This window comes from Melospiza melodia, chromosome Z (assembly GCF_035770615.1).
Source record: "Melospiza melodia melodia isolate bMelMel2 chromosome Z, bMelMel2.pri, whole genome shotgun sequence".
NCBI lineage: Eukaryota > Metazoa > Chordata > Aves > Passeriformes > Passerellidae > Melospiza > Melospiza melodia.
The window spans coordinates 10638107-10663075 of record NC_086226.1 but is presented as its reverse complement, the minus strand read 5'-3'; the positions used below and the strand labels follow the sequence as shown (position 1 = coordinate 10663075).

At 43.3% G+C, this 24969-nt stretch overlaps 1 protein-coding gene across 2 annotated transcripts in view; it reads right to left on the bottom strand.

The window, feature by feature from the left end:
* The window catches only part of TARS1 (threonyl-tRNA synthetase 1), a 28699-nt gene extending 14134 nt beyond the window's left edge, over positions 1-14565 (bottom strand). The window contains exons 1-2 of one of the 2 annotated variants that reach the window (XM_063181465.1): positions 14095-14565; positions 240-320 (exon numbers count right to left, since the gene is read on the bottom strand). In XM_063181465.1, coding sequence (XP_063037535.1) covers positions 240-320; positions 14095-14550 — 537 coding nt within the window. In that variant the 5' untranslated portion in view covers positions 14551-14565. Of the gene's footprint in view, positions 1-239; positions 321-568; positions 616-14094 lie in introns of those variants that run through there. The other variant, XM_063181464.1, reaches the window with a different exon arrangement.
* Between the last annotated feature and the right edge of the window lie 10404 nt (positions 14566-24969).

The window sequence follows — 24969 nt, the reverse complement described above, 5'->3', positions numbered from 1 at the left end:
TGCAAAGAGGAACTGGGAAAAGCATAACCTAACCCAGCTATGGGAATCTGAGTTCTTCTCCTACTACACCAACGCAACTTAAAAAGCCAACAACGGCACTGCAAGGCACACAGTCGGAGGTGTAACTGTATCGCCTGATAAAACACCCCAGAAGGACAAACTGTAGCAATGACAGCAGCGCACCGACCAGCAACGAGGACTCCGCATCTTCCCACCCCCGCGGCCCAGGGGCTGCTCACCTCCGACCGCCCTCCATCGCCAGCCCCTTCCTTCATCTTCTTCTTCCCGCAGTCTGCCTTCTTCTCTTCCCCAGCGTCCACCTGCGGAGGGCAAGCACCGTTTAGTCATGCCCCGGCAGTCATTCACACCTAAGGCGCTTTAAGTCCCCCCTGCCCCGCACACGGCGGAAAAGACCCGATCTCCTCGTCCCGAAAATCCCGCGTGCCCCCAGCTCCCTGCTCCTTTTCCTTGGAGCACACCCCACCGCCCCCCGGAGCGGGGGAAAGTCTGAGGAAGAGGCCCAGCTCCCCCGCCGGCCCGCGCTGCCGAGCCGCGGCGCGGAGCCCACCTGGCTGTCAGCGCCCGCCATGGCCGCGGAGCCGCCCGGGAAGGGGCGGGCACGGCACGGCCCGGCGCAGGCGCCGCTCGGCCCGCGGCTGATGCAACCGGGGGCGGCCGCGCCGGCCCGGCCTCAGCGGGAGCGGGGCGGTGGAGCCGAGCGGGGCGGCGGGGCTGTCCGGGGCCGCCCTGGGGTGGTGCGAGCGAAGGCTGCCCGTCACAGGGTGCAGCGGCTGGACGCGGCCCGTGCTCTGTTCGCGCCCGTGAGGGCGGCGAGCGCGGCCCGGCGCTCGCACAACCGCGCTCTGCTCACTGTCGCGGGAAGAATCACAGAATCGATTAAGTTGGAAAAGATCCCCGAGGTCAGCGAGTCCGACCTGTGACCGAACGCCACGTTCGCTAAGTTGTAGACCACGGCGCTGAGTGCCATTTCCAGTCTTTGCTTGAACTCCTCCAGGGACTGTGACTCCACCATCCCCGGGCAGCTCGTTCCAGTGTCGAATCAACCTGTCTGTGGAGAAATTCCTCCTAATGTCCAGCCTAAACCTTCCATGGCGCAGCTGAAGACGGTCCTCTTGTTCTGTCAGTTGTTGCCTGGAAGAAGAGGTGGATTCCCACCTGGCTACACTCAGGGAGTTGTAGGGAGCGATCAGGTCTCCCCGAGCTCCAAACACCCGCAGCTCCTTCAGCTGCTCCTCATCACACTTGTGCTCCAGACCCTTCCCCAGCTCCTTGACCTTTCTCTGGACTCACTTCAGAACACAGGGATACCTGGCTACCCTTCCCCCTGATGCAGATGTTCAGTCAATGATGGATCAGTGATTGCGAGTACTCTTTAAAATAAAATAAAAATCGGGTTGACCACTGTCTGATTTCCCAGGGGAAGGGGAAAAAAACGTAGAAGAGATTCTGGGGTGGTTGTGTCGGACTTGAACCGCAGGAGCACCTGCAGCTGTCCCAAGGGAAGCCAGTGGCTTCCCAGCTCAGTGGCTCGGAAGCTACAGACACCTCTAAGAAAAATATGTGATATTCAGGCTTGTCTTTTACTCTGCAACCATCTTTCCCTCCTCTCCTGATGTTTTTCTCTAATAATGACATTTTCATTCAGGAAAGTTAGTGTCTTGCAGCACAATCTCCTGGTGGCTGTGTACTCCCAGAGTGGCCAGTCCCAAGGCCTTACGTGTGTTTGGTAACCTTAGGCATACCGGTATACCAGTGAGCTCATCCAGTTTAAGCAAGATGTTCATTGCCAGATTTCATATTTTCAGGAAATCCTGGCATGACATCCTTACTTTGAAGAGAGTAGATCACAGGTCAGATCTTGCCTTGGACTTCTGCTGCCTGCAGAGGACCCAAAACTACTATTCTGCCTCCTGAAATAGCTGCCTTCTCTTCATCTGCAGCAGTAATTGGGGAGTTTAGAGTGTCCAAAGTGCTCCCAGATGGATATCAGGGTACCTTATCCTCCATGGACTTAATTGCTATGAGCCAAAGGCTCAGGAAAAAAAAAGAATGTTTTATATAGCTTTCAAATATGTAGTTATGTAGCGGTGAAGGATGGTTGAGAGAATGTCATCGGGCTATTTCACCACAAATGTAGGAGCTTAAAAAATAATGCAAATATTTTAATCTATTTGTTAAAATATCAAAATGGAAAGGTGTACTAAATAAGAATTTAAAGACAGAATCAGGCCTTGATCTGGATAGTTCATTTGTGGTCTGAAAGTAAAGTATGAGCAGCATAAATACTGGCAAAAACATTTATTAAACAGCTAAATTTAATAATATATGTAGCTTCTTTTGTAGAAATACAATGTTTAGTAATACAAAGGGCATTTGTTTTATAATACTAATCTTTATATTTGCAAGTCTCCTAAAATCTTTTTTGGGTGGACAAATTACAAGTGGCTATGTGACAGAACATTGCAAAACTTACAGATAAATTATGTAAGGCCAAAATGAAAAAAAACCGTATACTGATGCTGTTCTAGAGAAAAAACAATTAAGTATTTCAAAATCAATTGGGAAACTGTAGAACTTTCTCTTGTGCCAGAAGATGGCAGCAGAGAAACACAGAAAACTCAGCTGATGTGCTGAGACTCAAATTCCGCTCTGCTCTTGGCTTTAGGAAGTAGGTTTTATGGCAAAAAGCACAAAATTAAGTGAATGCTTCACTGACTTTGCTCTTAAACAGTGTAATTAATGATGTGCGACTAAATTCACCCATGCTCTAATAGTGTAAATTGATTTCAGTGTGCTATAATGATTATCAGCAATGAATAGATGTTTCTGTTTCATGAGAAAGTCGCTGGGAAAAATGTGGTCAGAAATTTCTAGTGGAATTGCAGGGTTACTTGGCTTATATTTCATTTAGGAAAACTAAAGATCAAAATGCAAGTAAAAATTTAGAGCAATGAATGTAACACATTTACACCATTTACTTGCACCAGCTGCTTGAAGGAAACCATCTCATTTGTAATGTAGCACTCACTAGGCTTTCTGTAAAATGTCTGGGTTGGTTCATATTTGTGTACATTAAATCAACTCTGTTCACTGCAGAGTATTTTGTAATTTCACAAACTCTGAATTATTTTGAAAATAAAATTGTATGAATGCCATCCATTTATGTTGAGGATTCAAAATATATAATTTGAATTCCAGGCCTAGTGGATTTTCATAAGCCCACTTCAAGCAAAGTGTTCTTATCTCAAAGTTAAGAAAACATACAAATATGAGAATCTCAGGTTTAAGAATTGAAATACTCTTGTGAAGTTTTCTCTTGTATTCATTTACTCTAGGCTAATGCAACAAAGCAGTAAACTTTTTAGAAGTCTAGTATAACTGTCTTAGAAATGTATATTCAGAAATTGAAAAATGTGTGAAGGTAAATAAAAAAATTAATTTTACATAAAATTTAAATATTGTGAAAATAACTGAAGCCCTGATTCAAACTGGAACATGCTAGGAAAATGAAATCTAAGCCATGACTTTTGATATTACTTCAGCTTCTGGTGACTTATTAAAATACAAATGTTTTTAGGACAGGAAGAAAAATAACTGGTATTTCACACAAAAAAGGAGACCATTTTGGTTTGGTTCTGTGTCCATGGTGGCTTTGTGGACAGACACTATCGTTTGTAGCCTGGTAATCTTCATGCACCAAGAGGTTTGCCCAGATGCTGGGCTTATTTCTGCTTTTTCCAGGAGAGACACACGCTCATGCATGCTAGGGAGAAAATCCTCACTAACAGCAGAAATGCCAGACTTTGTGTAAAATGAAAACACACAGAGGCACAGAGACAGCCTCATCCCACCTCTGTCCCCCAGGATGCAGTTCCTCTCCACTTTCCCCTCTTACCCCTTTCACACCTGCAGCAGTGCAGATAACACATTCAAGTTACTCAGAGTCAGTTTGTTCTCTATGGCCAGCCAGGTTTTTTGAGAACACAATTAACGGTGTTTTTGGTAAAATGTAGGAGGCAACCAGTTTGATTTCTCGTAGTTACAGGTGCTGAGACCAGAGGTTACACATTCCAGGTGAAACTACAAACCAGGGTTCACTCCATGACATCCGATGGGCATCAGAATTCTACTAGGAATCCTTGGGCCTTTTAAAGGAGGGAGATGCTGGGTGATTTTCTCTTCCCTCCCTCCCTGGCTTTTTCTCCCTTCAATAAAACAAAATTTGGCTTTCTGCTTCTTCATAACAAACATGCCAATTATAACTCATGTCTCATTTACCCTGCATCTCAATTTTGCCCCTAGTTCACTTGGTTAAATATTTTAGCATTTAGCATGTATAGCTGAGCCAGCAATATTTTGTCTCACATCATAACAAGTGGTAGGTGTGCATGCATCCAAACAAACTCAGCTCTTTCCTGTGTTCTTTTTGTAGAGCTCAGACATGTCATTTTGGAGGGTGCATTGTTAATCCATTATTAATTGATGTATCTTTTAAGGATTAAGATACTTTCCCAAATTCCTGCCTTTAGTATGAATTTCCCCTGCTTCACAGTATAACAGCAGATTCCTCCTATTCTATGATTCTATTTTCCAGTAGGATTTGCGCTTAAAAATCTTGTTATTTTCATTTAAAACTTTTCTTTTGGATACTGCTCTCAGAAAAAGATGTGCTGTCTGCAGATGTGACTCCCACTCTGGTCTCCATTCTTGTCTTATGTGTGGGCTGTGAGATGAGGATCCCGAGCCCCTGCCTTCCCTTTCCTGTTTGTAGGTTATCAAACAGTGAGGCATCAGTCATTTTACAAGGAAAATAAAATGTTAGCTATTTTGTGTAGTGAGGAGGAGGGATGATAAACTAAGAAAAAAAATTAAAATCATGTGTCCTTGACTGTCCTTAAATACCATGTTAAAAATCACATTGGTATATTTTTCGCCAAACTTCTGGATCTTGGATGCCTCCTTGGTTTTTGTAAACTAAAACTAGATTTCACTTTAACTGAGCATTTCACCAAGTCATTGCACTACATAAAACTTTTCTGGTTATACATGTAATTTTTCAGAATAAAACTACTTTATTATTAAACTTTTGTTCTTAACCCCCCCAATTATTATAAAATATATATAATATATAATATAAAATACATAATATATAATATATAATACATACTATATATTATATATAATATATTATATATATTACATATCATATGTCATATATCATATATCATATATCATATATCATATCATATATTATATATTATATGTTATATGTTATATATTATGTATTATGTATTATATATTATATATTATATATTATATATTATATATTATATATTATATATTATATATTATATATTATATATTATATATTATATGGATATAGTATTATTCATTTTTGTGTGCATTTCAGAATTCAAAGTCTGAGAATCTGGGGTTTGACAGATACGTTTGTAATAATGGAATTCCCTTTTTTTCTTACAGATATAACTGATGAATTTCCCCTCAGAATAAAATTTTCTTCTTCTGTAATGGCAGATCATGGATACACTTATGTGGTACCTATACAATTAGAAGATAAATTTTATATTTTCTAAAATTTAAGAAATAATTAGCACCAAAAAAACCCCAACAAACAACACAAAAATCCCACACCAAAAACCCCTTTCTGACACTCTTACCAGAAGAAACACTGATTTTCACATTACTGAGATTGAGGAGTTTCTCCATGTTCTTTGTGGGCAAAGTCCTCCATGCCATGGCATGACATGGCACATGGAGCAATTTTGTACATAATGCCATTAGAAGCAGGAAATGCTATTTCCAGTAATTTCCTGGGTACAGTCCATAACCTTTGATTTTCCAGACTCAGTTTCTTACTACAGGCAATATCTGTCATATTCCATAGCACTAGGAATTATCTCCAGATACCGAGGTGTGAAAAATGCTTGGATTATCTTCTGCTGAGGCTCCATCTCACAATTTTGGGAGGAAATTGCAGACAACACAGGGAAGTCAGATATTGCATTCTAGGATTTTTTTTTTCTCTTTGACCATATTTTTCATTGCAGTAATGACCTAAATTCACTCATTTCCAGAAAAACTTATTTTATTTGAAAAGTCTGTTCTTGGTTTCTCTTTTTAGCTATGACTCAAATGTTCTGGTGATGTTCTCATTAACATCCCTTTTTAGTGATGTTTCATGGACACAATCCAGTAACATTGCTTCAAATAAAGGAACACATGAAAGCTGATGAAAAGAGGTACATCATAACTGTGAATTTTGTCAGACCTCTTGTGACAAGTTATATAAAAGCTTTTTTCTTTGTGTCCTTTTCACTTGGAAGTATTTGGAACATTACTAAAAATAATACTAAGCTGGAAAATGATTTCAAAGTTTTTTAACTGCAGGGATAGAGGGCAGAAGGGACTCCATCCTTACTTGCTGGTCAGAGGAAAAAGATATTCCAAGGGGACATACAGAGTTTAAATTATTCACAATTCACCTAGAAGAATAGGATGGGATGTCTTGGCAATTGCATGGAACAGGAAAACCAGCTCATCACTACGTTAGAAACATCTACTCCATATGGAAGGACCACAACATATCTTTTCAGTCTTTTCTTTCCTTGACTAAGCAAATTTATTATTTTAATCTGTTTCGGGAAATGTACTTCCAGATGGTTCTTTCCTTCTCAGTCTGTGATTTTCTCAAAACAATGGTGCTTAAATTTTCTCAAAACAATGGTGCTTAAAACAAGCACAGTATTCCTGTAGGGCAGAGAGAACTACGGCTCAGACCTCACACAGAGCACTTTATTTGATATGACAGCTCAGTATTGCTCACTTTTCTTTCAGTTGGTGGCTTTTTAGGATGAGCAGCTCCATTCCGTACTGTGTCCTGTTCTTCTGTACAATTCCCTGAACAGAAAGGCACTGGGCAGTACCAAATTGTCTCTTTGATTTCAAACTACCTCTCCAGTTCATTGGTCATGGATTTTTAACATGTACTCTTTCCTCCCTCATTAACAGCTGATGACTTTCTGGGCAAGAACCAAACACAGGGTAAAATCAGGGTAGAACCAGCTTGAAATATCCTCTAGTTTAGCACAGCTTCATTTAATCATGGAAGTGTTCAGTAATTAATGCAGCCTACATTAATTATTTTGTTTCAATAAATTCACCTAGCTGCACTTGTCATTGCTCTCATGTCTCCCTGATGTCTCTCCATTGGTTTGGCATGATTCTGGCTTTGTCTTCTCGTGATTCTCCCTTACAAGGAAAGCACTGCATCATTCATTGAACACAGCCCATGTTGCTACATAAAGCTCTCCTTTCACAAACATCGTAGGTTCAATCACTCCTTTAAACAATGACATGGTTTAATAGTGACACCGAGGGTTAACCACAAGAGAAAGAAATACAGTAAAAGATACGTGATTTCTACCCTTATTTGTCTTTTGTATAACCTGAGCCTAATATGCCATCTCAGGTGCAACTGCCTTGGGATTAGAACCTTGCTATTGCAGCTCACCTGGAGCTGTTTCCTCCACCAGAGATTATCACCCCTTCCAGCCTTTTGGCATTTCTTCATATGGATCTGCTCCCTAGCCGAGTTTTAGTGACCTAGTTTAGCAGAAACACCTTTTACACTCAAATCAGGCTGACAGAATGAGGGTAAATAGCAATTACACACACACTTGTCCTGACATATCTGGAAGGGCAGTAAAGTCTGGCAGCAGAAACCAGCCAGAAAGCCCCATTTTTCACATCAACTATTGCCAGAAAGGGCATGACCTTAAGTCTTTTTTTTTTGCCTTTTTTTTACTCATGTCAGTCCTATTGATTGTGGCAGTTGTACACAATAACCCAATAGTCCTGCTTCAGCTACAAATTACTTTGGGGGCTTGCTCTTCTCTGTCCTATGTTGGACCAGCTCCCAGCTGCCTTTGAGAAAATTAAATTGACCAAACACATCTGCCTAAAAAGATCTGTCTGGTGTTAAAAGAAGAACAGTACAAGAATTAAGGTTGAAGGCAAAAAGAATTAAACCCCAATATTTTCTGTCCTTTTTTTAATGTGAAAACTGTTGGGGAAATTTAAGAGGAAAAAGGAAGTGAAGAATTGCTTACTTCTTCAGAAAGATGTCTAACTCCTGGTAACATTTCCACCACTGCATACGTTTGCTCTTTCTGTCTGCTTTGGCAGCAAAAGACATGAGGAAATATTTTTTTTCACAAACACAAGGGATGCTTATGTCCTTTTGACCTTAGTCTACAAGTGTACATACAGGAGAATAAATTAAATATTTTCAAGCAGGTTTTCTGTCTGTGTGTGTGTGATAAAAACACTTACGCTGTCAGAAAGAGCAAAATATAAAACTATATAGAGTTTATTATAAAATTTATTATAAAGAGCAAAATATAAAGAAAGAACAAGCAGGTTCTTAAGAAATACATGACAAACTGCACATAAAGAATATTTCTTTATATTTCTGTAATCACTTTCCAGAGGTCTCTGTTATCAGTGTGAAAATAGAAGCCACACTTCCAAAAGGCCTTTCTCTCTCTGCACAGAACATGAGGACACCTCCATTTCCTCCTGCTCCGCTTCTGTCAGAAGTGATCACTGCTCACTTCCTGCCTTTTAGCAGGAACTAGAACCTGTGAAGTACTGTTTGCTTTGAGCCCTTATCCATCTTGCTATGATTAAATTACATTAACTGATGTGTGAAATGGCCAGTTTGCCATTAATTATAAGTTCTCCTTTTTTTATTTGCTTTGTTGTGTCGCTTTATTGACTGTTGGCATCCCACTCTGCTCTGTACTTTGTCTTCCTTCATCAACTCATCTGTTTCTGGAGCTTTTTTCCTCACTCAGTAATCTTATTTGTTCCCATTTCTGTGATGTGATGACATATGACAACTGTGTATTACACCAAGTCCATACATTAATTTTTTAAACCACATTAGTGCTTTAATAAACTGGAAATTACAGAACTCATAAGGCACAAGTTTATTTAATATAATTTATTATAATTTATTAATATAATTTATTTAAGTAAATATTTTAAATATTTTTGTATCAGCTCAGTGGAATAAGACCTGTCAATAGTATTAAAAATGTTTTTTCTATGCATTCCCTGTAATTTAATCATTAACTAACATGCAAGAGAAAAGGCATACAGAGATCTCAGCACTAATTTCCACTAAGAAGTTTCTGTCTCTCATCTCTGGCATTTTTCTGCTCTTGTTTCAGATCTCTTGCCCTGCTGTGCCAACACAACCACAAACCATATCAATGAGTTGATTTAGTTAAAAAAATAATCCACATTTTGCCTCAGAGTACTTCTAAAGATCAATCAGTTCCTGGGGCGATATTACTGTGTAAACTGACACATTCTGCAGAGCTGAATATCCTGACAAAGCATAGATGTCTGGTTTCTTGTGTGATACTTCTTGTTGTGATGCTTCTGTTCCTCCTACATGAGAATGCATGTGGAAGTAGACTTTGGATTAGTTTCTGTCTTGAGATTACACATAACAGCAATGCAGCTTCTTGGTTGTCAGTGGTCTGGGATGTCCGATCCCAACTCTCTTTTTGAGGGACACCGTGATAGTATTTCTAACTATTCTTTTACAAGCAATATGGGTACATATTGTAGTGCCACTAGATCTCAAGCAGAAAAGATCTTTGCTCTCCAAAACCTTTAAAACCCTCTGGACATAAATGCCATTATATTGGTAAGGTACAGCTGGCATTTGTATTTCACCACTCGCTCTTTATCTCACACTATGATACAGCTGTATCTTTATCTCACACTATGATACAGCTGTTTGATGGAGGCAGATGCACATGAGGAGCATGTGGCCACCATCATGTGCACTCCAGTGACCATCCAGCACTGACCTATCTAAGACATGTGGAAATGAAAACAAAAGTGAAAATCACAGGAACAACCTGGATCCAAGCCAATTCAGTTTAGTTAGATCCTTCTAATTTAGTTTAGTTGGCAAAAAAAGTCTGTTCTGTACCCAGACATTATCTATATCCAGATATTGCCTCTAAATACAGAAACTGGTTGCCTGAACAAAGTGAATATGTTCTAACATAGTCCAGTCAGAAGAGGAAAGTGCCTTTAGCAGAGAGGCAGTATGACTTAAGGTAGTGCATAAGGTTACACTGTTAAAAAGAATGCAATAGTTGCATTTTTAATATTACTATCCTGACTACAAGTACTTGCAAAATAGGTAATGTAGGTATACTTTTTAAAAGTAAGAATAATTGCAAGAACATCTTTCTTAGAAATTAAAGTTATCTGGAGGGTTGTGATGTCAACTTCTCACCATTATGTTCTTTCATAGGCTTCAGTGGAAACACAAGTGTTCTATAAAACACTAATGAATAAGGCAACTAGTCTTTGCTGTGTGTAAAGCTGCACTTTGCCCATGTTGCATGTTGCATTTTGCCCATGTTGCACGTTGCATTTTGCCGATGTTGCATGTTGTCTGGAGTGGCAGGCAGCAGAAAAGAAGTATTGTTCCTCCTTAAACATTCACAACAAGGAGTTTAACCTTTATTATTTCTAGAAAAGAACAGAGTGGGAGCCGGTCTTTTGCATCCTAGCATCTCATTCTTAAAATAAAAATGACATCTACCTGCCTGCCTTTTCTTTCTGCTGTGAAGTGGAATATGTTCAGATGGCAACAGTAACAAAGTGTTATTACTATGCATGTGTATATACATATACATATATATATATATATATATATATATATATATATATATATATGTATCTGTATGTATGTACATCTATGTTTTATGTGCATTTTTGTGACCTTGTGGTTCTTATAGCTCCACAGAAGTTGGTGTCACAAGGAAAAAATAAATTCACATTACCATGTTGTTTTTTTACATAGCAGACATATATGAAGGTAAGGTCACAAAACACAAAAAGAGACATAAGATACATCATGATGCATTTAGAAATCCTTTAGGTGCAAGAGAGTATAGACTCCTTAAAATAAGAAAATAATAGACCTTGCAAAACAGGGAAGGAGTTTGCAAGTCTCAGTGCCTGGGTATATTTGCAGTATAGGCAATGCTAAAGCATTTCATCTTTTCAGCCTGTAGGTGGGACTGTGTTTTAAGCGAACCCATCTGTGAAAAAAATTCTGAATTGGCATCAGGCAGCTCAGACTGCTGCTAATGCTAGCTGGAGCGAGTCAAGTGATTCTTGACTTGTGTTTGAGTTATTTCTGGGGAGAAAATAGCCTGTGTCCGAAATTACTTTAGTCCTTAATGGGCTATTCTGAAATCTCTCTTCTCACTGCAGTCTGTGGGCACTCTGCCTGCTACAAATCTGCAACTGCAGGATTTGTTCCTATTAAAAAGCATTTATGTAGCAGAAAAAAAATAATGTCTGTGGAGAAATGTTGAATTTATAGCCATGGAAAATACTGTAAGTGAACTGATGATGGTGTAGTAAGTGACATTTTGAATTGGGATTAACAAGTAAATTCTCATGCATAACTTCTTGGCTCAGAAAAGTAAAAGTCCATCACAGGCTGGGATTCTTTTTTACAAAAACACTTAGAGCAAAGAGGAACAAAAATGTTTTTAGCATTCTAGGCCCACAGAGACACTGACTCCCATAACACTGAATGCAATTACTCAGGTAAGCAAGAGCCACATAGTGCGGGCCAAACGTTTTTATGAAAATACTGAAATTGGACTCTGACGCTACTACTGCTACACAGTACTGGCTAGATGCCTTTTGTTTCTTGATTTGCCTCATGCTGGCCCTTCTTCTCCCACACTGATTCATTCCCAGCAATACTCTACCTCACAAGGAGCAGCCCGTGTAAAGGGGCAGCAGCCCTGTGATTTATGGGGTTACTATCTCTTCTGTTGTGTTTACACAGCTTATGCTCAAATATGACAGCTAGGAGAGTATGGAGCTCACATGTAAAATGTCTTTTTCATGTAAAATGTAAAAGATATTCTGCTGGGGGAAGAAGGAAATCAAGAGAGTTCCAACCAGATTTCGGTGCTGTAAACACATCTGTTGGGTCACCATAAAGCAATGACTACAAAGGTCAGCATTTCAAAATGTGTCTTAAGAAAATGTTTTTGCAAGCTTTGTGGTAAAGATGGCTGGTGTGTTGTATATTGTAACATTCTGCTTAATCTCCTCTATGTTATATGGAGTCATTTACAACAAAAAATGCCTGACATAACTTACAGCACAGGAACACACAAAACCAGCTTCTCCAGGGTGGATGTTTATGTAATCTTCAAGAACACTCTGAAGTTTGATTCAGTAATCAAATAAAACTACGAGAGGCACATTTCTCAGAGACACTAGCCATCTTTGAATTTCTGAGCTTCTTTATTTTACCGAGCCTTGTTAGATAAATGTTGATGATTATTTCTCTACATCGTGTTATCTGCTGTTTTCATTCCACTTCTCCGTTGTAATTGCACAAGCGTTTTGAGCTCGCTTTATTTAATTGTGGCATCTTAAAGGTGAGCAGATGGTCACCACAGGAGTGCAGGTTTCCCATTCACAGCCTGCACAGCGAAGGCAGCAACAAAAGTTAAGTTTACACATACTGCCCTGACAACGACCTCTGCGCTGAACTAAACAAACCCCTTCTGTAAAGCCAGGAGCAGTTCTCTCCCCTTTCAAACACAAACCTGGCACTCTCTAGCAACCGTAAAACATCAAAATGTACGGCCCTGCTCTGGCTTTCAGGATGCATGCTGGTGCAGGGCACACAGAGCTCCACAGAGCACACCATCCTTTAGGCTGTTGCAGTCAAAAAGCATCAGGTGCTCCAAAGCCTCTTTCACAAAACATCTTGCACATTTCACACCACTTTATTTCAGAAAAGGCTAACAAAAACTGAAACATAGCAGCTTTAAGCCAGTAAGTAGAACTCAACGGGGATGCTCCTAGGAGTAGGCAGTGTTGTCGCAGTAATTCCAAAAGTTCTCTTTTTCCCAGGAAAATAATCTCAGACGTCTCCTTCACTAATGTTAACCTCTGTTGCTCGGGGCATGAAACTGTGTCTCTCCACAGAGTGGGAAATGGCAAAACCCGGCATCCAGACCTTCTAGGCGCGGGGGGCTCAGAAAGATCCCAAAGGGGCACAGGCAGGGGCCACAGATCCACTGTCAACTGCCCCGTATGCTGGGCACGGGCACCTTTCCGGGCGAGGAGATGGGAGCAGGGCAGCCTCGCTTGTGCCCTGCCGAGCATCCCCTGGTGCTGATGCTGCAGCCCCTCCTTCCCCAGATCCCCCAGCCCTGCCGAGCACCGAACCCCTGAGCCCTCGGGGTGCCTCAAAAGCCTTCCTCAAGCAGCCAAGGACGGCTTAAGCGGTCTGTAACAACACCCAAAAAATATTTAAGAAAAAAATGGAAGCGCAATGGGCTCCTTTTCTCCCCGGCGGGGGGACTGGCTTGGCGAGGCAGGGCAGCGGCCGGGCAGGAAGGCAGGCGAACACACACGCGAGTGTTGGATGCGTGCGATAAGGGCACCCCCCGCGCGGCCGCGGAGGTGTGCGGGGCGGGGGGGCCGCAGGGAGGGGCGCAGGGAGGCAGCGCCCGGGCCGGCTCCTCCCTGCGCACAAACCCGGCCGCGCCGCGCCCGCCGTGCGGAGAGAGACGCTGCTGCTGCTCCCGCGCTACTTAAGCGGGGAGCCCGGCAGCCCCGCGGGGGGATCGTGGTCATAGTAATAGTCGTCCGTCTATAAGAGAACGAGAAAAGCAGAGCCGAGATGCTCCGTCCGTGACCCGCCAGCGGGGTGGGGAGGGGCAGGTTGTGAATCCGCCAAACACCTGAGAAATAAAGCACGACCGAACAATTTCGAGGCGGGCGGGGAAGGGGGGGCGAAAAGTTTGCCGGAGCTCGGGCGTCTGCGGGGGGGCGGGCGCGATGCCGCCCTGGCTGCTCGGCAGCCTCTGCTGCGTGCTGGCGGCGCGGGCGGCGCTGGGCGGCGGCTCCTGGGGCGAGAAGGAGGAGGAGAAGCTGATCCGGGTGCTGGTGCTGCTGCCGCGGGACGACGCCTACCTCTTCTCGCTGGGGCGGGTGCGGCCGGCCATCGAGTACGCGGTGCGGAGCCTGCGGGAGAGCGGCGCGGGGCTGCCGCCCGGCTACGCCTTCCAGCTCACCTACGAGGACTCGGCGTGCGGCAACCGCGCCCTGTTCAGCCTGGTGGACATGGTGGCCCTGCAGCGCCGCCGCCCCGACCTGCTGCTGGGGCCGGTGTGCGAGTACGCGGCGGCGCCGGTGGCGCGGCTGGCCGCGCACTGGGACGTGCCGATGCTGTCGGCGGGCGCGCTGGCCGCCGGCTTCGGCGCCAAGGGCGGCGAGTACTCGCACCTCACCCGCGTCGCGCCCGCCTACGCCAAGATGGGAGAGATGCTGCTGGCCCTTTTCCGCCACCACCAGTGGAACCGGGCCACGCTGCTCTACAGCGACAGCAACCCCGAGCGCAGCTGCTACTTCGCCATGGAGGGCGTCCATGTGGTCTTCCAGGAGGAGGCTTTCCACATGGCCGTGCACAGCTTCGACGAGACCAGCCGGCACCTCGACATCGACGACGTGGTGCGCGCCCTCCAGACGGGCGAGAGGGGTGAGTGGCGGCGGAGCGCCCCGCAGGGCTCCTCCCGGCGTTCGGTGGCGGCTGGGGCGGTGGGAATGCCGCGGAGGGAAGGACCTGCGGGAGGGGAAGAGTCACGGCTCGACCCGCCCGTGGGGAAACCGCTGCGGTGCTGCGACGGCAGCCCGGGGCCAGGCATCCTCCGACGGACGGCAACTGCAGCCCGGAGTGAAAACTCTGCCCTCACAGGTAGAGTTTTGCCTCCCGGCGGCGTAAAGCACGGTTTGCCCTAGGGGACCACCTTAGGAGGGCTTTGTGGCACGGTGAGAAATCAGCTTTCTGCTGGCGGTCTGGTTTACCCAACATTATCCACGTCTGCAGGGCAGCAAATCTGTTGCTTGCTCTCTGAGATTTCTTGCAGTGACAATGTGTAAGTTCAGGGGCTAAACAAAGATGTTTTCCTCTCACCCCGCTGTGCCTGGCAGAGGGAGACCTTTTCACGACTTCTGCCATTGGGAGCCCCGTCAAGTACTTCATAAATAATAGATGCATTTAGGGGAAATGGCAATTTCAGGGGATGTGTGCATGCAAAACACCTGAGTGCATGCTGTGGTATTGTCACCAACAGTTAGCAAGAGACCGTGGAGATAAATGTCTTGTAAAACATCTGGGACAGTCATGTCTGGGCTGGATGAACTGACTTTGCATCATGGAGCAGCAAAGCAAAGTGCTTTGGAACGTGCAGTTTTGTGGTTAGATGTGCTTTAAAGTGAGATATTGCCTAGCAATGGGTGGATATATGGGCTTATCAGAAACACTTTTCCTGTTAGAGGGTTTTACCAGCCACAGGCTTCCCCAGTAAGTCATGCAAAAAGAAAATATGTATTCCAGGAGTGAACTGGAGGGTGAAGTTAAAGTCTTTAGGTATTTTCCAAGAAAGCCGTGGATGTACAAAGCCCTTTGTACAATTCTTACATATCTTGCTGTAGAGCATTAAAATAGCATCAGAATTGGACAGATGAAGATCATGCTGTGTGTGGCAGGCAGAACTGGTATTACGGTGCTGTAGGTTGTGGATGGAGCAGCCTTGCACTGCTGATGTTGTGCTGCTGTGAAATCATTAACGTGCAGGAGTGTGTGAGATAACTGATCTCCACCAGTATAGGGCTTTTAATTCCCTGTTCACTGAAGCAGGTGCTTTAAATAGAGCTTTCCTTTGAGTATCATTTCAGAAAATATAATGAATGGAGAGAAATAAATGTGTCAGTGCTGGAGGAAACCACAGTGTGGGGAAAGATGCTTGTCAAGTGTGTGTGTGTGTGGCTTTCCTGATGCTGAGAGCATTACAGCATGCTTACAGCAGGAAAAGACAAGTGTTCACCCCAGCCCCACTGTTCACACCATGCTGACAGTCAGGGAAGAGAGCTTGCTTTCAGCCTGGTCTGAAATGCTGTGCTGAGCTGAGACATTTGATCTTTCACAATTCTTGCCACTTGCAAATGACTGAACAGAAGCAGCCCTCTTCTTTCTGCCCATTGTGCCCTGTGGGGTCCCTCCTTCCATCTCACCTCTTTATTTGTTCTCTGACTCCTGCCGCTCAGGTGGGGCCCTCCAGCTTCCACTTGTGCCTTTCTGATCCTAAAGACTGGCTGCAGGACTCACCTGGCAGATTCCTTTAACCCTGCTGCTCATGGCATCTTTCAGGTTGCCACAATATTTTAAGAGTTCTACGCCATGTGGAGGATGCACCAGATGAGGTCTGAAGATCAGTGAAAGTCTTTATTTGTTCTGGGTACTCACTGGAGATCACCCCAGCAGGACAGCAGGACTTGTGGGCAGCAGCACACTGTCCAGAGCACTTTCTAGAAGTATTTTTGCTCGGTTGGTTTCCAGTTTTTAATGGCTCCTGTGTCACTCACACCTGCTGTGCACTGTCCTTGGCTCTAAGTCCTCACCTTCTCTAGCTTTCAAGGGCTGCTGCTGTTTGGGGTCCCACCTGATTGATCAGCCTTCACTGAACTCCCTGACTGGAAGGGGGCTTTTGAGCAGATACAGGCTCAAAACTCTCCCAGAGCTGGGACAGAAGCTGCCCCACAGCTGTCCTGAGGGCAGCAGGACAGAGGCTGGCCCTGGGGGTGAGGCTGTTGCTGTCTGGGGGTTTGCACTGGCCTCTCAGATGCCTGGGAGGAAGAGACACACTCAGCCACTCACCGCACATACCAGGGACTGCGTGTTCAGTCCCTACAGCCATGTGCAACGACTGAAGTCTTGGAGCCACAAAACATAATGATGAAAATATTATAAGTTCAGTGCTTGTCTACAATTTGTTTGATTAGTAGTTCAGGCTTCCTTGCAGGCCCAGGTAAGCCTGCTGCAGAGTTCATGTTGTAGGCTCAGTTTTACTGAAAGGTTCACAAATGCAGGCTTGTGCTTAGTCTATAAGCACGTAGTCCAAGGGATGTGTGTAGCAAAGGGAACACTTATTCCTTTAAACTGGAATGAAACTCTAAAGTATTTTCAGGATGAGTCAATAATCCTAGTCAATAAATTCGGCATTTTAGTATTAGAATCACTGTGGTCTGTATGTATTATGGTGGAGGGAGAATATTTTGTATGGGTTTGCACATACATGTTTGTACGTACACAATGGTAAGGTACAGGTGCAGATTAAACACATAATTTACATTTTTGGAAGATTGTGAGAAACATACCCATAGCTTATTTGCTTCAGAATCTTGAAATATGTAATCTTTGCTTTCCTGCTGGGTTAGAAACCCCTTCCAAACAGTTAATATTACTTCCCTTACATTCCTTTAGAGGCTTACAAAATACGATTTAATGTATGTTAAAGTACTTCACCACACACTCTCTTTCTTTTGTTCCTTTTGCTCAACGTCTTTTATTGGTGTTGTGGGAATCCCTTTGATTCCATCTACAGATTACAGTTTTATGATAGAAGTGAATTACAAAGGCAGAGTCAAGGAAGAATTGGGAGGGCAGCAAGGAAACATTTCAAAAGGAAATCTCTCACCTATACTGAAATTAAGAACAGTGAGACAAATTCATTCCTGATGTGCATCTGGAAAATATTTGGTCCAAATTTTATTGCAAGAATTTTTTTTTCTTGTTCGTTTTCCTTCATGCTAATATACTTCACAATGATCATGAAATATGTCTTGCTCTGTTGCTCTGGAAATTATTATATTACTCTGCCATCATCAGTAGGACAGAGCTATGCATGGTATAATTCTCCTGAAGTGTGAGGTTTTACTGAATATGACTCACCCCAGCAGCACATCTGGAGGTTTATGCCTGTGGTGGCGTCCAACCAGAAAGGCGATGGGAGAAGATTCATTGTGTGCGAAAAGATTTGGCCTGTTTGGCATTTTCATTTCTTATAATAGAAAACACTTCCACCCAGAAGAGCCCAATGTGGTTTTGCTTCATTTTTATTGTTGGGTTGAAAATATTTGCGTACATTATTGCAGCTTTTGAGTCCTGCCATGCGTGACGGCGTTCTTGGAAACGTGCGTGCAGTTTTTTTTGAATCAGCCTTCTGACAGGATCTCTTATGTCTCTGCTTTAGGATACACTCCTGAAGCACACTCTGACAAAACACTTTGCTCCTCCCTCTGATATCAGGATCTTCATACCTGTAGTCTTGTAAACCATGGAAAAGCTTGTAGTGTAACTTGCTCTGTGTGGGAGTTTTCTCCCCGATGTTGAAGACCTCACCTGTTGGGATTCTCCTTTTCTTTTGCAGGAGGAAGGAATAGCAAGGGCAGTAGTCCCCCTGCCCAGCAGGTGTGGGAAGAGACCTGGCAACCACAATCATCACAGTGAGGGTCACGGTTCCCTCACAGGGGCACACCTGTGGGCTTGTGGATCTCATTGTAGCAGCAGAGCCTCTGCTTAGCTATTCGCCCATGATAAATGGGGCTCTGTGGTGTTTGTACCCACCTTTAATCTTCATGCTTATAAAATGGTGCTTGGTTTTTCCATTTATTAACATTAGGCATCTCATCAGAGGTGGTTGCCTAGGCTTATTGCATGGTCTCTGGAGAGGAAGTCGTGTTCTGGAAAGACTCGTACCACTGTCCCTGCTGCACAGGTGCTGCTCTTCCTGAAGAGCAGAGAGGCAGCAAAATCTAGGTCAGGTACCTAAATATTAGGTAGCTGAGGTGTAGGCAAGTTCAGTCTACATCAAACTCTTCAATGGAATGGAAATGGGAAGTCATGGTATTTCCATCTTCATCTTATGTCTGCTTAGAAATAACAACAGAAGCTTGTGATTGTGGTCTAGTCTACAAATACATGTAGGTAAAGGAATTTGGAGCCAGAACTCACAACATTCTGCAGGGGTAAAAACCCAGATTACACAGAGGATCTATTTAATTATCTTCAGAGGAGACAGGGGAAGAGGAAGCCTTTCTGTGTTCACTACCTGTCTTGTCAGCTCTTTAGGAAATCAGCTTTGTTTGCAATCTGTGTTTTCATGTTTGTTGCAAAACTGTGAGGACAGCTGGGATCAGTGTCTCTGGCAGCATTCTTGCTTCACATGCTGTTCTCTGAAGTTCTTGAGCTGCTTCTTATCTGTATTTCTCATTTTTTTCCCAGTTGTAATCATGTGTGCCAGCGGTGACACTATCAGGAACATCATGTTGGCTGCTCATCGACAAGGAATGACCAATGGGGACTATGCTTTCTTCAATATTGAACTCTTCAACAGCTCATCATATGGTAATGTTTTTCTTGCCCAAGTGTGTTGCAAAGTCTTTTGTAAGCGTGGTAGTATTTTTAGATTTGTTAGACTCAAAACACGCAGCACTGAGTCCCAGAAAACACCACTGTATCTCCCTGTTGTTGCAGTTATCTTCCACTTGGCCTATGGTGCGGCAGGAAATAAAACAGACCTGGTGGCTATGGTTGCTACTGGGTGGGTAACAAGATGCCAAATATGCTACAGGGATTACTTTTGGGGAAGTAGCACCAGGCAGAGACATTGGTTATGGTGTGGGTACCCCATTCTGCAGCTCAGGTCTGGGTGACTTTCACCATGCCCAGCCTTGAGACTGCCAGCTCTCAGGGCAGGGGCATTCCTGGCAGCCTGGTGACCTGTGGGCTGAGCAGGAGGCTGGAAGGAGTAATTAGCAACAGCCACCATTCTGGGGAGCTGCAAGGTTTGGGCCTCCAGAAATCACCTCTGTGCTGGGACATCTACACATCTAATTTATTTATCTTTTGATCACAGACTCTGTCTGCAAAAATATTCAGCCGTGCTGTGTTAAAGGGAAAGCACTGGATGGGACACAGGTAGTCCGAATTTTCTATAGCAGAGTGAATAAAAGTGGCTGTTTAGACTCATAAATAAAAGGAGTAATTTTTGTCAAACCAAAATATTATTTAAAATGTAAATTAAATGTATTTTCTTTCTGTAATATACCTAATATACCTGTATGCCAAAATATAATTGTAACTGCATGTTACACCAGTGCATGGCAGGGACTATACCTGCTCTCAGCTGGTACAGCTGTCTCACCTAAATTCAAAGTATTATTGGAGCTATGTGTTTGCTGAGATCAAACATCAGGTGGCTGAAGCTAGGACAGGTTTTGTTGAAGTATAACGTGGCTCTTGAAAGGAGCATGTTCTTCTGCAGATGCAGAGAAAATAATTTCCTCCGTTCAGACTGCTTTAACTAATCCGCTACAATAACAAATTCATTTCAAGTTAAAAATCAAGTGGAAGTTAAGAAAAAAGGCAAAGTGTGGGGTTTTCTTTCTTAAAACTGCAAAGACTGACCAACAGAAACAACTCAATTTAAAAAAGGATGTTTTTTTTAAATGAATCTGTTAACTGGGAGTTCTTCTGCATAAGGTTTCAGTTACTCACCTACTACACCTGAGATTATTTCACAGTAAAGAGCGCTGTGTGACACACTGTATAGTGAAGGTATGTAACTGTACAAATTCAGGGATCTAGATATGTACAGAAGTACAGATTCTGCTACATACATCAAGATTAGCTAAAGAATGCCAAATTTTGCCAGGTAAGAGGTAAATCAGATATCTAAAACATGAAGTTGTAGATCAAGATCAAAGCCAATGTGGGAGTCTCATTACCACCCTCCTTTGCATCACAGCTGGTCCAGTCTTCTTGAAGCTTTTCTGAGGGATGAAAAATGTCTGGCTTCTGATGTAGTGTAGTTAGAATGTGGCATTTCCTGACATTTGTTTTAAAACAATTTTCTGCTTGTGGATGTGTTTCCCGTGTAGTGGGAAATGATTGTGCATCAGAAGTTGACTTTTGCACAGATGGTCATTGCATGTGAAAAACAAACACAAGAGAAATGTAGAGAAGTTCTCCCAAAAATCCTTGTTCCCAGTGCCTGGAGATACTAGGTTTTATATTTCATAAAACCTAAGAGTGGGTGTGATTGGGCAATTGGCACTGTCTCTGTGTTCAGATGACTTTATTGCAGTTCGTTGTTGCCCTCTGTTCTGAATATTTCTAATTTTTCAGAAGACCAGGCTTATTAAATGCCAAGACTGCAACAGTTGTACACAAGTATTGTAACAAGATGACCTCCCACAAAATACTCCGTGAAGGAATTTAAATATGTAAATTATTCTAGGAACGCTGTTATGCAAGTGAACCTTCCCAGTCCCAGTGTTGGGATTTAAAGAAGGAACACCTATAGTGTCAGGACAGAAAGTTACATTCTACTAGCACTACCACATTTTTTTTAAATTTTTTTTAATGTCTATAATCTCATGCTTTTTAGCTATGTCCATTTGCAAATGCAAAGCTGTGGCTAAGCCTCTGTGCTGTAGTCTCTGATGCACTCCTTGAATGCAGCACCTCCAAAATGCAGGTGCCCAGCTGGGGCAGAAGCTGTTCAGCTTTGAGGCACCTGCAAGGCTTGTATGCTCTTTTGGGAAGGTAGCAAGATGTGCTTGCTTACAGCTGCCAGATGTGCATTTCCTTCTCTTTGGAAGCAGTGAAGAGGTCAGGTGCAGGCACTGCAGGGGAGAGTGGCCAAACCAGGCAGTGGGATGTGAGTTGCTGTCCAGTCTCTCCACTGGGTGTGATGAATATGGTTCTGTGTGAGTGATTTTGACCTTGTATTGGGAAATAAATCCCTCAAGCAAGGCATATGTATCTAGAGCTCCTTCCTAAAAAAATATTAAATGACTTTAAAAAAAACCCCGAAGTTCCTGCTGTGTCTAAAGATTACAGTCCTAGGCGGTGCTGGGCTGTGGTAAATACAGCTTAACTAGGGTAGACAAGAGATGTGGGAAAGGTGCTCCTGTGTCTCCTGCCTTGTGCCGGCACTGACAGGAGCAGTCCTGGACCAAAAACTGCAGGAGAAAGAGTTTATCCCCAGGGAAGTGCGGGGCCTCTACTCCTTCCCTTGTGCTCCCTGAGGAAGCAGAGCAAATCTCCAGTTAAGTCCCAGCGGCAGTGCTGGGAGGACAGAAAGCAAGCTGTGTTTACCTTCTTCATGTCCAAGAGTTTGTTCCTGCAGCTGTGTGATGCAGCTGGGAAGCACCATGGGTTTTTTACCTGTATTCCAGCTCCCTTATCATCCCTACAACATGCTTCTCCTTGTCCAATGACAATATGGTCCTCACCACAAGCAAAATAACCACATCCTCTCTGATTTCAGATTCCTGTGCGCCTCCAGGTCACCTTGGGAATTTAGCATTAGTTTTGTCTTGGCTCATTTAGCCGTAATGGGGTTTGTTACCGTTGTTCAAAAAATAAAGGCTGTCTAGCTTTTAATTACTTGTAAACATTTAAAGGCTCACTGCTTAGGGCTACCATTGTTCCTTCTAGCCTTTTTTAGTTATCATTTACATCAAATAGCACAAAACCTGCTCCAGAACAACATGAATCTTTCCACTGACCTCCAGAGCCTTTGGATCAGGATCTCAGGGCCTGCTAAGGCCAGGGTATGTTTGTAAGAAGGACTTCTTTCCTAATAAACAACCAATCAGCTATCCTGCTTTTTAAAAATGTGGTTTCTTTACTGGTGGTCTGAGTTAAATTGTTCCCTTGCTGTGACACAAAACACGTGTAAATACAGCGTAGGCGCAGGATTCCATTTTATTTCTATGTATTGCTTTCCCGTTAAAAGCAGTGCTGCTCTGGCAGCCATGGCACACATGGTTTTGTCCTTGACCACAGTGGGAGAGCTGCACCATCTGCCTCCCATTCGGAGTGATGATCATGCCCTTGGCTTTGCTGGTGCCTTTCTGACTCTCCAAGAGGAGTGACATGTAACAAAAACTTTGTGCGTGAATCCTCCCTCACTTCTTCTCACTTAAATCTCTCTGCATTTGGGATCTGGCATTTGTGTTTGGCTCCAAGATGCCATCTCACACTTAGGATTTATTCCACCCTTTTAAAATACGCAAAACCAGTGTGGGAGTAAAGTTGTCCTTTGGTGTGCACATTCACTTCTTAGTTATTCCTTGCACACCTGGAGGAAGGGTCTGTTCTCCTTTGTACTTTACCATCACTCCAATGATCAGAAAAGGATGGAAAAAGGAATCCCATAATGGTACCTAGTTTGGAAATATGCTTGTTTCCCTCTTTAGGAAATGGCTCTTGGAGAAGAGGAGACAAGCATGACCTTGAAGCCAAGAAAGCATACTCATACCTCCAAACTGTCACTCTGCTGAGGACTGTGAAGCCTGAGTTTGAGAAGTTTTCCCTGGAGGTGAAAAGTTCTGTTCAGAAGCAAGGTCTTCACGAAGATGACTATGTAAGTACTTGATGACAGTCTTCAGGTCATAGCATCTTGGAAAACACGGTCCTAATTAAAGCAGAAGGGGCAGAGAGACCTTACCAGGACAGAATCACCTGGGCTCAGTTGCTAAAGTGTGCTGTTGCACATACAATTTTTTTTTGGTGGATAATGCAAATTACAAGGGTAGACTTGGTCTAGGTGCATTATATCTGCACCAGCATCCACAACCAATTGTCCTGTGCTCATCTCTTAGTTCATCAGCAGAAAGGTTGGGCAAAGGCAGGTATCTCTCATTCTACCCCTAATAAGTCTTCTTAACAGGCAAAGAAATACAGCCTTCTTTTTTGTTTTCTCCCAATAATTCATTTTTTTTTTGGATTCCAGTCTCAGAAAGTTACACTATCTGTATTACATACAATGAAGTCATTCCTGATGTGAGTGACAAAAGTGGTATTATTTCTCAGAAAAAGAATATTTAAGTAGTTGCTGGTTTTATTTTGAACTGTCTAGAATATCAACAGTCCTTAAAGCAAGTTGCTTTAAGCCTTGGAGAATGCCAGTGTCTTCCAGAGGTGGACCTGGGAAACTATGCCTTTTTTTAACTTCTCAAAATGTAGGAGGAAAGCCCCTTTGAAAATTGCTTTTGAGCTAGTGCTGAGCTAATGCTAAACTAGTTCATTAGTTCATTAGGCATTTTCATAGAAAAGTCATCTGTGGAAGCAAAAATGTATAGGACGTACCTGCAGGGATTTCTGCATGCTGATACAAGTACTTCCCAGACAGTCATCCTTCTCCATGGGGCAGTGTCAGCTTTCCAAATATTCTTATAAAGAAAAGTGGTCAGTCCTTGGCTGCAGAAAATGAGAGCCTGAAACTCAAGAAAGCAACACGAACCCTTCATTTTCTGCCTTTCACTTAGGCTTCAATCTCATCCCTTTGCTTTAAGCATTGTGTCCATCTTTATTTCATCACCTTGTGCTTGAATGTTATGTTAAGGAATGATAAACTTTCCTGCAGTTTATTGTATAACTTTGGCTACCTTTAGAACTTTAATGTATTTCATTTCAATATTTTACCTAAAATGTTAAATTTGAATCAGAACAGTCGTTTATATTATTCCTGTGATACTTTCAAAATCTAGACCTTTTTGTTGGCATGTTTTGTCTTGGGTTAGTAGAGAAAAAAACCCTCACCTCACAGTTTCAAGGTGCTGCTCTGAAGAACCTGCTAAATGAGTTCTGAAGAAGGCCATGAGACATTAATTTGTACTGTTGCTCCCTTTTCTCTTCATATGTCCTTTTGCAGATTTCATGTAGCAAGCTATGTCCTTTGAAAACCTGCTATGTGCCTTTGGTTGTGGTTGGTGAGAAATGGGATTTTAAATACTTTACATCCATTCATCTGCAGTGTTGTGGTTTTGTTTTGGTCTGGGCAGTGTGATATCTCCCCAGATAAGAAAAGCCCTGTACTGCTGAGAGCTCAGGCTGCTGTTTGTGGGCAGTTTGGAGGCAGGCAAAAGGACGCTTTTCTCTTCTTTGGCATGGGGACCCACTGCAAGCCCTGGGCAGTGTTGATTGGGGCTGCATAG